The sequence below is a fragment of the Orcinus orca genome, chromosome 19, assembly GCF_937001465.1.
Source record: "Orcinus orca chromosome 19, mOrcOrc1.1, whole genome shotgun sequence".
NCBI classification, from domain to species: domain Eukaryota; kingdom Metazoa; phylum Chordata; class Mammalia; order Artiodactyla; family Delphinidae; genus Orcinus; species Orcinus orca.
Window position 1 is genome coordinate 5,697,777 of NC_064577.1, and position 12,538 is coordinate 5,710,314.

General features: G+C 36.6%; 1 protein-coding gene and 1 pseudogene across 5 annotated transcripts in view; both read left to right on the top strand.

The window, feature by feature from the left end:
• Nucleotides 1-12,538, top strand: part of TAOK1 (TAO kinase 1) — a 149,543-nt gene that overhangs the window by 89,677 nt on the left and 47,328 nt on the right. For 4 of the 5 annotated variants that reach the window (XR_007473358.1, XR_004481959.2, XM_033423321.2 and 1 more), the window contains 2 exons: nucleotides 399-512; nucleotides 3,141-3,232. Coding sequence is in view for 2 of the 5 variants with exons in the window: in XM_033423321.2 (XP_033279212.1) it covers nucleotides 399-512; nucleotides 3,141-3,232 (206 nt within the window). In the remaining 3 variants the exon portion in view is untranslated. Of the gene's footprint in view, nucleotides 1-398; nucleotides 513-3,140; nucleotides 3,233-12,538 lie in introns of those variants that run through there. The other variant, XM_033423323.2, reaches the window with a different exon arrangement.
• On the top strand, nucleotides 4,203-9,999 carry LOC117200409 (lysine-rich coiled-coil protein 1-like; annotated as a pseudogene).

Sequence of the window (12,538 nt, forward strand, 5' to 3'; positions counted from 1 at the left end):
CTTTTTTTTTTTTTTTTTTTTTTACATTAAGTAGGTTACTCAGAAATCTTAAAATTATGAAGGAGTGGTCTGCTATTTAAATTTAATTTTTAAAACCATTATTTGTACCAATAAACAGGACCTCAAATGAAGACTATACACTTTAATTACCTGATTTTCTGTCTTGTTTTTACTGCTATTTTGCCTTCTCTTTTACAAAATTGTTACTATATATGAATTCTGTATTTTTTGTATGCTAATTTGGATCTTAATTCTCATCCCAATTGAGAGATTATCCTAGGACTTAATTATTTTGATTTCTCCTTCTCTGTTTTACAAATTTTTATTTGATTTTTATCATTTTTTTACACAACCCAGTGAAGGAAAGAGAAATAATTTTCTGTGTTCCTTAAACCCAGAGATATCAAAGCAGGAAATATCCTTCTGACAGAGCCAGGCCAGGTGAAACTTGCTGACTTTGGATCCGCTTCCATGGCATCTCCTGCCAATTCTTTTGTGGGAACGCCATATTGGTAAGAATAATCTTATCTGGATTTGATCTTCATAATTGATATTGTGTGTGGTTGTGCGTCTTTAAGATGTCTTTCTCCTGAAAATACTATGTTATTTTGGACATTTTAACTTTAAGCATTACAGTTAGTTTCAAATATAGATTTGGAGTGCTCCCCTTACATCCCCCATTTTTAAAATTTGTCCCCCCTACAGTTTCCTTCCTATGATTATCTGCATCATATATTGGGTGTGGGAGTGAAAACATTCAATAAAAATTCAAGTGGGGAAAAGATAGAAATGCTAAGTGGAAATGTGTGTGTTTTCTTTAGATTTATATTTACTATATATCATTGATCTTCAGACTAGGAGTACCTAAAGACTGGTAGTGGACTTGGAGTTCTCTGGGGTTTTTTGTTTTTATTTTTTATTATGGAGAATTTCAAATATAACACTAGACAAAAGTATAATGAACCCTACGTATCATTCATTCAGCCCAGCAACTTTATCCCCATGGCTAGTCCTGCCCTATGCACTCACCTCTCCCTTTGTTCCTCTCCCCTCAGTTATTTTGAAACATTCTAGACATCATCTAATTTTATCCATGAATAATTCATTATTAATGTCAGCAAGTTTGAAGGGAATAATTTTCCAGATCTTCAACTTTCAAATGTATCTTTTTCTATGTATGCTGAGAGCTGTGTCTTAGGCCCACTACGTCATCTTTCTCACCTGCCTTTCAAATCTCCCTTCTCCTGCCTCATAAAAGAAAGGCTTCTAACCCACCCTGAATATTACAGTGATGCATTGCTCTGTGGTGTAAAAGCCTCAAAGTAACACCAGAGGAACAATTTGAGAAGATGTAGCATCTGTCAGATATTGAAGAGTCAGGACAAAACTCTTGGCAGGTCCTTGTACCTTTCCAGTCATCTGCCTTCCATTCCTTTTACCCTTTGCTTTTTCTTTCTCCCCAATTATCTTCTCTCCTTTTTTTCTAGTGCAGAATTCATAACTGACATGGTTGTCGTGGGGACACATAAACATGTTATTTGCATTGAATTCAGACTTTTTTCTGGCAGAAGGTGATTCTGATTTGACTGATTGATATGACCATGAAGACTGATTTTGCTAACTAGATTATAGGGCAGTGTTTTTAATAAATTGAATGAACTAATTCTGCAGCTCCAATTTTTAATATCTTTAAAGCACGTACACAATATACATACATACACTGTGCATTATATCCTTTGCAGCTATTAAATTTATAAAATTTACATATCAACTCAAAAGTGTGCAAGGGATACACAGTTTTTATAAATTCATTGAAGGTAAATAAATGAATAAAAAATTTGAAGACCACTGCTCTAGATGACCAAAAATTTCTATGTAAAACCCTAGTTTAGATAGAGTCCCCCCCATAAAAAAGGGTTCTGTGAGTGTATATTTCTCAGTGCTTCCCCTCTTTAGATATTAATGATGAATATTAGATATTAAAAAGGCCCTCAAAAGTTCTGCAATAAAAAAACAAATTACTTGTTTAACTTTTCTTGATAATTTCTCAAACTTCCTTCAGCATCTTAAAGAACACATTGACAATTGAAAGTTTACAATAAAGTAAACATATTGGTTAATTTGTATATAGTGTACTTGGAACAGAGGAACTAGGTTCATATTTATATGTCTTTACACAAATGCACATGTGCACGCACACACAAACACACACACAGGGATACCTGGTAATAATCTTATTGAAGCCGTCAGCAACTGTTATAAGTACCTATCTGTGCTTAATACCAAATACATATGAAGTATAAGGTAAAGTATCATCAAGAACCACAGACTCTAGTTGAAGACGTGAATTAGTGTTTCGTTTTTTGTAGGCTTTTTTGGGGGTTTTTTGTTTTGGTTTTTGTGTTTTTTTGGCTGTGCCAAGTGGCATGTGGGATCTCCCCGACCAGGGATCGAACCTGCCACCCCCGCTGCAATGAATGGAAGCGTGGAGTCTTAACCACTGGACTGCCAGGGAAGTCCTGTGTTTCATTTTATCACCAAGACACCATCGTTGGTTGGTTATAAAGTTGATAATTTTGTGATTGTTTTAGTTGTGAGCTGCCCTAGCCACTTTTATCATGGGACACTATTCTAATTTGAAAGAAAGGCTGACAAGCTATGCTTATTCAGCGTTGGATATTGTGATAGGTACTTCCTGAAATAAATGGAGTGAGTTTGTCATTTCAAGGGAAACAACTGATGGTATTCAATGCCAATGGTAAAATTCCATCTTTCAAGCAAAAATTAGATGGAATCCTGAGACCAAAATGTTTGAGAATCACTGGCCTAAAGGCTATACAGTATTAGAATTTGCAGACTTGAACGGATGCAGAGTACAGCCCTCCTCTAGGGCATCCTTCCTTTAGGATGCTGTTATATGATCATGACACATGGTGAGAATGAGTCTCACACTGTATATGCAAAGGTAAATATTTACCTCACAACCTGTAATACATTTATTTCATATTATAAAAATTCTTAATGTCCAGATATATTGCCTGGAATTCACACCAGGTGTTCTCCATGTAGATAGTCATTACATTTTAAAAGAATAGTATACATTTTTTTAACTTTAATTTAAATGACATTTTATTTTTTAGGATGGCCCCAGAAGTAATTTTAGCCATGGATGAAGGACAGTATGATGGAAAAGTAGATGTATGGTCTCTTGGTATAACGTGTATTGAACTAGGTAAGCATGTTCTTTATTACTATGTAGTAAATTTTGATCAAAGTTTTACCTCAATTTCTATACCAAATTACAGCTTTTTATTTTTTATGTTGGTTGCTAAGGGGAGCAATATGTTTATTACATAGTTTTCATTTTGGTTATCTGGTAATTTTTATATATATTAGCTTAGGTATATTGTATTTGCTCTGTTAAATTAGGTCTAAAATAATTTCCACTATAGTATTAATTAAATTTGAGGTATCTATGTCTTATTATTAATGAGTATTTGTTAAACACTTGGAATATGTATGTGATTAGTAGATTTACCATCTATAGATGGTCTCTGAAGCATTTATGAGTTACTTACCTTTACCTAGGATACTTACTACTTTGAGTTAGATTTAAGAATTAGCTGTCAGGCTGCATACATATTGTAGTAGTTTAATTTTATGCACACATTCTGTTGCCCATAAATTGAACTATGCTTAAAGCAGCGGACCACCATAACTTCACTAACATTCCCAATGTAAGTGAGCCAGGTGGGTAATTGAACTGTCACTGTAACTGAAGATGATGGCCATCCTCTTGCTCTTGATTCCCCAGGCTTCCCCCCACAAGCCCAATATCCTTTTCTTTTTTCCTTCTTATAAGAGCATTCCATTAAACTTTATTTAAAAACAAGAATATTTAATTGAACCATTCTAGGAGTGACCAAGAATTGAAAACAACACATTAAAGTAAAAATCCATGTGTAGGGCTTCCCTGGTGGCGCAGTGGTTGAGAGTCCGCCTGCCGATGCAGGGGACACGGGTTTGTGCCCCGGTCTGGGAAGATCCCACATGCCGCGGAGCGGCTGGGCCCGTGAGCCATGGCTGCTGAGCCTGCGCCTCTGGAGCCTGTGCTCCGCAACGGGAGAGGCCAGAACAGTGAGAGGCCTGTGTACTGCAAAAAAAAAAAAATCCATGTGTAATTTTTTTTTTTTCCATGTGTAATTTTGACAAATCATATTTATTTTAAAGTTTGATAACAGCAGTAAATAGAGATTTGGCGATTACCATAATGCCATTCTCCTCTGATCTCTTCATCTCAGTTTGAGGTTTGCAAAATGTTTCTTCCATTTGAAAGTATCCTTAAGTGTCTTAAATTCTTTTTCTCTTGATTCTTCTTCCTACTGGTAGATCTTAATTACTTTCTTAAGAAACCTGGGTATAAATGTAAAAAAGCTGGTTAATATATTCTGCCCATGGGTTATTTTTACACTCTTATGCTGGCTGATGCATATATGTGCCCCTTGGTGATAGCGAAATTGCATTAATGGTCCTGTTAGATATCATTGATATATTTTAGTATTTATCTGATTAGAAAGTATTCATTGGCTAATTGTACTGCTCTAAACTCTGCAGTTTCTGTGAAATGGTTTCTTTTTTCCAGACTTTTCTAGCTTCTTTTTATTGTAGTTCACAAGATAGAATTACTTCACAGTGAGAGTTTTTATGCTTATATAATAAAGCAACTTCAGAAGATGTGACTGCCTTTGGATAATTTCAAATGAGTGAGATGTCTTAAAGAAATTCTTAGAGTTTTAGGCATACATTTGGCATCTTCAACTTTTATAAATAGTCTTTCATAATCACTTTAAAAAATTTTACTTACAAATGTTTTGAATTATGAAGTTGTTCTAAGTTCAGGAACTATATTTTAAGCCTGCTTTGGGTTCCAAGGGAAAGGTCTAGAGGAGCACAAGCAAATAAAACTCTGCATTGGTAGAAATGTTCTGTGTCTTCATGCCTTTTGAGCATTTGAAATGTGGCTAATGTAACTGAGGAACTGAACTTAAAATTGTATTTTTCTTTTTTTTTTAAATATTTATTTATTTAGTTGGTTGTGCTGGGTCTTAGTTGTGGCATGCAGGCTCCTTGTTTCCACGTGTGGGATCTTCGTTGCGGCATGCGGAATCTTTAGTTGTGGCATGCGGTATCTTTAGTTGTGGCATGCAGGATCTTTTAGTTCTGGCATGCAGGAACTAGTTCCCTGACCAGGGATCAAACCCGGGCCCCCTGCATTGGGAGCTCCGAGTCTTAACCACTGGACCACCAGGGAAGTCCCTTAAAATTGTATTTCATTTCAATAAGTTTACATATAAATAGTCACATGTGGCTAGGGGCTACCCTGTTAGACAGTACAGGTCTATAGGCATGCAAATTAGATTTGTAGTCTTGGGAACTAAATCTGTTACATGCTTTTACTTTAAAATAGTTAAAGATAGTGAATTAAAGCAAACTGTTTTCTCATAGCTTGGTTATGTCCTATGACCAAGAAATCTTAAAGTGCAGGATTTTTCATAGGTGAGTTTATATGTATGATTACAGTTAATCTGATGGAAAAGATCCCTGGTTTGTTGTTTTCAGGAATGATTGTACAATCATGTTTATAAAAATAAATTTACCACATTTTTCTGATTATAAAAGTATATATTGAGGATGTAAAATTTCAGAACTTTAAAAGGAGTAAAAGGAAAATAAATCAAAATAAATATAACTACAGTAATTTGTTAATGTGTGCACAGGATAGAAAGATGTAAACTGTGACATCAAAAACATAAATCAGTGGTGCACCTTGCAGCTATGGCGGCCTTGTGGTGGTGCTGTCCATTCAGCCACTGGTGGTGGTGGCGACTTCCTCTCAGGAAGTCCGGTCTCCACCTCCTGCTCCCACCACGCTTGCTCGGTGGCGGCAGAGGCAGCGGTTGTCCCTGCCTCTCCGCCTCCTCCACCTTGGCCTATCCACCAGCTGGCATTGGCGGAGAGGGAGATGGTAGTTGTAGATGGCCACCCCTGCCTCAGAGAAGATACCACATTGAATGAGCAAAGAATGAACTTTTTACAGATACCTTTTATAAAAGGCTTATAAGGAATAGTGCCATAATTTGAATCACAATGGATTTCACATTATGAGGTGAATGGGAGTGAAGTATTGGACAAAAATAGATTTTTTAATCTCTACATCATGGTTTTTAGCTCCTCAGTTGTTGCACAGTCTCACTATTTGGGGAAAGTTTGTGCTAAAAAACTGAAGCAATTAATGGGTGAATATGATCAAATTTTTCCACCAAGTTCTCAACCTGATAAGCAGAATCCTTTGTCAACCTAATGAAGTATTCAAGGAAGACATCTGACTCTTTTCAAGATGAACTTGAAGATTATATCAAAGTGCAGAAAGCCAGAGGCTTAGAGCCAAAGACTTGTTTCAGAAAGGTGAGAGAGGATTATTTGGAAACCTGTGGATACAAATAAGAGGTTAATTCTAGACCCAGGTGTAGAATGTTTGATCAAAGACTCCCTTATGAACCCGTCCAGACCTACCGAAGACCGTGCAATATTTCACAAGCAGTGGAGAAGCGGTTACCTCAGTGACTACCAGCTCATGACAGCAGGCTGAGACTGGACTCCCTGAACTACTGTCAATTCACCAGGGACTGTTTCTCAGGAAAACCAGTATCCCTGAACTTTAGTCAGCAAGAGTAAAACTGTGGCTCATACAGTGTACGATCTGGAGTTTACAGGCACCTCTCCTCAGAAAACAGTGCCAAGCTAGTTATAAACAGATACATCAGAAGAGAGAAAGATACCCAGAGGAAGGCCAGGAAAAACCAGAGGAGGAGTGGTCCAAGCATAAGAGGAAGAAAGCTTATGAGGAAATAGATTTAGACAAACACAAGAGCATCCAAAGAAACAGAGGTGGAAACAGTCAGAGTCAGTACAGAAAAGCTTAAGAACCGAAAGGAGAAAAAAAGCTGAGGTGTAGCCTCTAAGAAAGAGGAACAGAAGCGTAGAAAAGAGAAAAAGGAACAAGGGAAAGAAAGGACAGAAGAGGAGATGCTTTGGGACCAGTCTGCCCTTGGATTTTGAAGCTCTTGCATTGGTTCTCCTGAGGTTAAACTGAAGAAATAGTTAAGGAGCTTGGTTTTATGATGTTTATGTTCATATCGCTCTTTTCATGTGAACAGGTACAAAGGCTAAGTGAACAGAAAACATTTAGTGTGCTTGCTCTCCAAAATGGAAATTACTTTTCTGCTCCTAAAATCATTACTACATTTTTCTTATACATAATGTAATTTCCCTTAATGAGGGTGGCTCTGCTTTTATTCATCAAATTGCTATGATGGTGGAAGTATTTTTCCCTTGGGAGGTCATTTATTTTAAATTGGAGGATTAATAGGCTTTATAGAATCTATTTCTTGATTGGGTGTTAGTTTGGGGTGGGTGTTTTTATATTCATTAGTTTTCTCTGTGAAGCAGCTTACATTGATTTTTTTTTTCTTCATTAGATCTAACTTGCAGTCTATTTTCTAGATTGGAAAGTGGAAAATGACATACATTATATAATAAGCTTAAGTTACAGTTTTAAACGTTTCAAAAAGTCTTGATACAAAATGAGTTTATATTCTGGAAATGTTTATAATATAATAAAGTTCTAATTTCTACAAAAAAGTACATAAATCAAAACCAACAAACAAAAGATAAAACATGGTGGTGGGGAGTAAAAATGTAGAGCTTTTTTTTTTTTTTTTTTGCGGTACGTGGGCCTCTCACTGTTGTGGCCTCTCCCGTCGCAGAGCACAGGCTCCGGACTCGCAGGCTCAGCAGCCATGGCTCATGGGCCCAGCCGCTCCGCGGCATGTGGGATCTTCCCGGAGCAGGGCACGAACCCGCGTCCCCTGCATCGGCAGGCGGACTCTCAACCACTGCGCCACCAGGGAAGCCCTGTGTAGAGCTTTTTTTAAACTTAAGTTGTTATCAACTTAAAATAGACTATTATAAATATGTTGTTTTATATATTTTGTAAGCTTCATATCAATCACAAAGCAAAACCTCTAGTAGATACACAAAAGATATAGAGAAAGGAATCCAAACTTAACACTAAAGATAGTCATCAATTCACAAAGGAAGAGAGTGAGAGGAGAAGAAAGGAACAAAGGAATTATGAAACAGCCAGAAACCGATTAACAAAATGGCAATGAGTACATATATTTATCAATAATTACTTTAATTGTAAGTGAACTAAATTCTCCAATCAAAAGAAATGGAATGACTAAATGGATAAAAAAACAAAACCCATCTGTATGTTGCCTACAAGAGAGTCACTTCAGATATAAGGACACATAGAGACTGAAAGTGAGGAATGGAAAAAGATATTCCATATAAATGGAAACCAAAAGAAAGCTAGGGTAGCTATAGTTTTGTCAGACAAAATAGACTTAAAAAAAAGACTGTAATAAAAGACAAAGAAAGGCATTACATAATGATTAAAGAAGTCAGTTCAGCAAGAGAATATACCTTTTGTAAATATTTATGCACCCAACATAAGATCACCTAAATATATAAAACAACATAAACAGACCTAAAGGGAGAAATCGACAGCAATACAGTAATAGTAGGGGACTTTAATACCCCGTGTTCATCAGTGACTAGATCACAGACAAAAAGTCAATATGTGACATTGACCTTAAATGACACATTAGACCAAATGGACTTAACAGACACACACAGAACATTTCATCTCAAAGCAACAGAATACACGTATTTCTTAAGCGCATACGGAATGTTCTCCAGGATAGATCTTATGTTAGGCCACAAAACAAGTCTTAATAAATTTAAGAAGATTAAAATCACATCAAACTTCTTTCCCAACCACAATCGTATGAAACTTGAAATCAGTTATAAGAAGAAAACTGGAACATTCACAGATATATGGAGATTAAACAAAACAGTACTGAACACTCAATGGGTCAAAGAAGAAATCGAAAAATATCTCAAGACAAATGAAAATACCTGGGACTTCCCTGATGGTCCAGTGGTAAAGAATCCACTTTCCAATGCAGGGGACGTGGGTAAGATCCCTGGGCAGGAAGATCCCACATGCTGCGGAGCAACTAAGCCCATGCGCCGCAACTACTGAGCCTGTGCTCTAGAGCCCATGAGCCACAACTACTGAGCCCACGTGCCACAACTGCTGAAGCCCGCACGCCTAGAGCCTGTGCTCTGCAACAAGAGAAGCCACCGCAGTGAGAAGCCCGCACACCACAATGAAGAGTAGCCCCCGCTCACCGCAACTAGAGAGAAAAGCCCACACGCAGCAATGAAGACCCAACGCAGCCAAAAAAATTTTTTTTTTAAGTTTTTTTTTAAATTATTAACATCGCATCAAACTTCCTTTCCAACCACAGTCGTACGAAACTTGAAATCAATTATAAGGAGAAAACTGGAATATTCACAGATATATGGAGAGTAAACAAGATGGTACTGAGCACTCAGTGGGTCAAAGAAGAAATCAAAAAATATCTCAAGACAAATGAAAATAGAAGTACAACATACTAAAACATATGGGATTAAGCAGGGACTTCCTTCGTGGTCCAGTGGTGAAGAACCCTCCTTCCAGTTGCAGGGGACGCCGGTTTGATCCCTGGTCAGGGAACTGAGGTCCCACATGCCTCGGGGCAACTAAGCCCGCACACCACAACTACTGAGCTCACGTGCCTCAACGAAAGAGCCCATGTGCTGCAATCTACAGAGCCCACACACTCTGGAGCCCACGCACCACAACTAGAGAGAGAAAACTCGCACACCACAACTAGAGAGAAGCCCGCGCGCCACTGCAATTAGAGAGAAGCCCGTGCACTGCAACGAAGATCCCACATGCTGTAACTAAGACCCGATGCAGCCCCCCAAAAAAACCACTAAGGGACAATGGAAAATCAAAGTAATAAATGGGATTTCAAAAAAAAAAAACAGCGAAACATGGGATGCAGCAAAAGCAGTTCTAGATAACTAATGAGAACCTGCTGTATAGCATAAGGAACTCTACTCAATACTCTGCAATGGTCTATATGGGAAAAGAATCTAAAAAAAAAAAACCGAGAGAGGGAGTGGATATACATATATGTATAACAAATTCACTTTGCTCTACACTTCAAACTAACACAACATTGTAAATTAACTATACTCCAATAAAATTTTTTTTAAATGATTAAAAAAGGCAGTTCTAACAGGGAAGCTCATAGTGATAAATACCTACTTTAATAAATAAGAACAATCTCAAATAAACAACCTAACTTTCCACCTCAAGGAATTAGTAAAAAAAGAACAAGCTAAGTCCTAAGTTAGTAGAAGGAAGGAAATAAAGATCAGAGCAGAAATAAGTGAAATAGAGACTAAAAAGACAATAGAAAAGAACAGTGAAACTTAAGAGCTGGGTTTTTTTTTAAAAAGATAAACAAAATAGACAAATCTTTAGATAGACTTTCCATAAAAGAAAGAGAACTCAAATAAAATAAGAGATGAAGGAGACATTATATCTGATAACACAGAAATACTAAAGAATCACAAGAAACTACTATGAACAGTTATACATCAACAAATTGAGCAACCTAACAGAAATGGACAAATTCCTGGAAATATTCAATGTACCAATACTGAATCATGAAGAAACAGAAAATCTAAACAGACTGATTATTAGTAAGGAGATTGAATCAGTAACCAAAAACCTCCCAGCAAACAGAAGTCCAGGACCCAGTGGCTTCACTGGTGAATTTTACCAAACATTTAAAGAAGAATTAATACCAGTCATTCTCAAATTCTTCCAAAAAACAGAAGAGGAGGAAACACTACCAAACTTATTTTACAAGGTCAGCATTACTCTGATACCAAAACCAGACAAGGACACTATAAGAAAAGAAAATTACACGCCAATATCCCTGATGAACATAGATGCAAAAATCCTCAACAAAGTAGTAACAAACAGTATTCAACAATACAGTAAAAGGATCATACCCCATGATAAAGTGGTATTTATTCCAAGCATGTAAGGATGGTTCAAAATGCACAAATCAATCAGTGTGGTACATCACTTTAACAAAATGAAGGATAAAAATCATATGATCATCTCAGTAGATGCAGAAAAAGCTTTTGACGGAATTCAGCATCCATTTATGATAAAAATTCACAACAAAGTGGGTATAGAGGAAACATACCTCAACATAATAAAGACCATATATGACAAGCTCAAAGCTAACATCATACTCAACAGTGAAAAGCTAAGATATTTTCCTCTGAGATCAGGAACAAGAAAAGGATGCCCACTCTTGCCACTTTTATTGGAAGTCCAGATAGGCAAGAAGAAGAAATAAAAGACATCCAGATCAGAAAGGAAGAAGTAAAACTGTCGCTATTTGAAGATGACATGGTATTATATACAGAAAACCCTGAAGATTCCACCAGCAAACTGTTAGAACTAATAAACAAGTTCAGTCAAGTTGCAGGGTACAAAATCAGTATACAAAAATCAGTTGTATTTCTGTACACTAATAACAAACTATAAGAAAGAGAAATTAAGAGAACAATCCCATTTACAATCATATCAAAAAGAATAAAATACCTAGGAATAAATTTAACTGAGAAGGTTAAAGACCTGTAAACTGAAAACTATAAGACTTTTATGAGAGAAATTGAAAAGAACACAAATAAATGGGAAGATATTTTGTGCTCATGGATTGGAAGAATAAATATTGTTAAAATGTCCATATTATCCAAAGCAGTCTACAGATTCAGTGCCATCTCCATCAAAATTCCAATGGCATTTTTCACAGAAATAAAACTAACAATCCTAAACTTTGTATGGAATCACAGAAGACGCTGAATAGCAAAAGCAATCTTGATAAAGAAGAAGAAAGCTGGAGGCATCATACTTCTGTTTTGAACTGTATTAGAAAACTTTAGTAATCAAAACAGTATGATATTGGCATAAGACAAACACATAGATCAATGGAACAGGATAGAGAGCCCAGAAATAAACCCATGCCTATATGGTTAATTAATTTACAGCAACAGGTCAAGTATAGACTATAGGGAAAGGACAGTCTCTTCAGTAAATGGTATTGGGAAAACTGGAAAACCACATGCAAAGAGTGAAAATGGACCAGTATCAGGAATTCCCTGGTGGTCCAGTGGTTAGGACTCAGCACTTTCACTGCCATGGCACGGGTTCAATTTCCTGGTTGGGGAAATAAGATCCTGCAAGCCACATGACATGGCCAAAAAACGAAAAGAAAAGAAAATGGACCACTATCTTATATCATACACAAAAATCAGCTGGTTACATACAGGGGAAATTTATCAAATAAGAAAATATATTAAAGATAATGAGAGTGAGGTTTTTCATTGTCAGAGGGGGGTATTACAAATCATGGGAAGAGGATAAGCTGGAATAAATACTATGGTATTGGGTTGGATTTGTGATATTATGGTGAACTCAATTGTTTTCAATAAACAA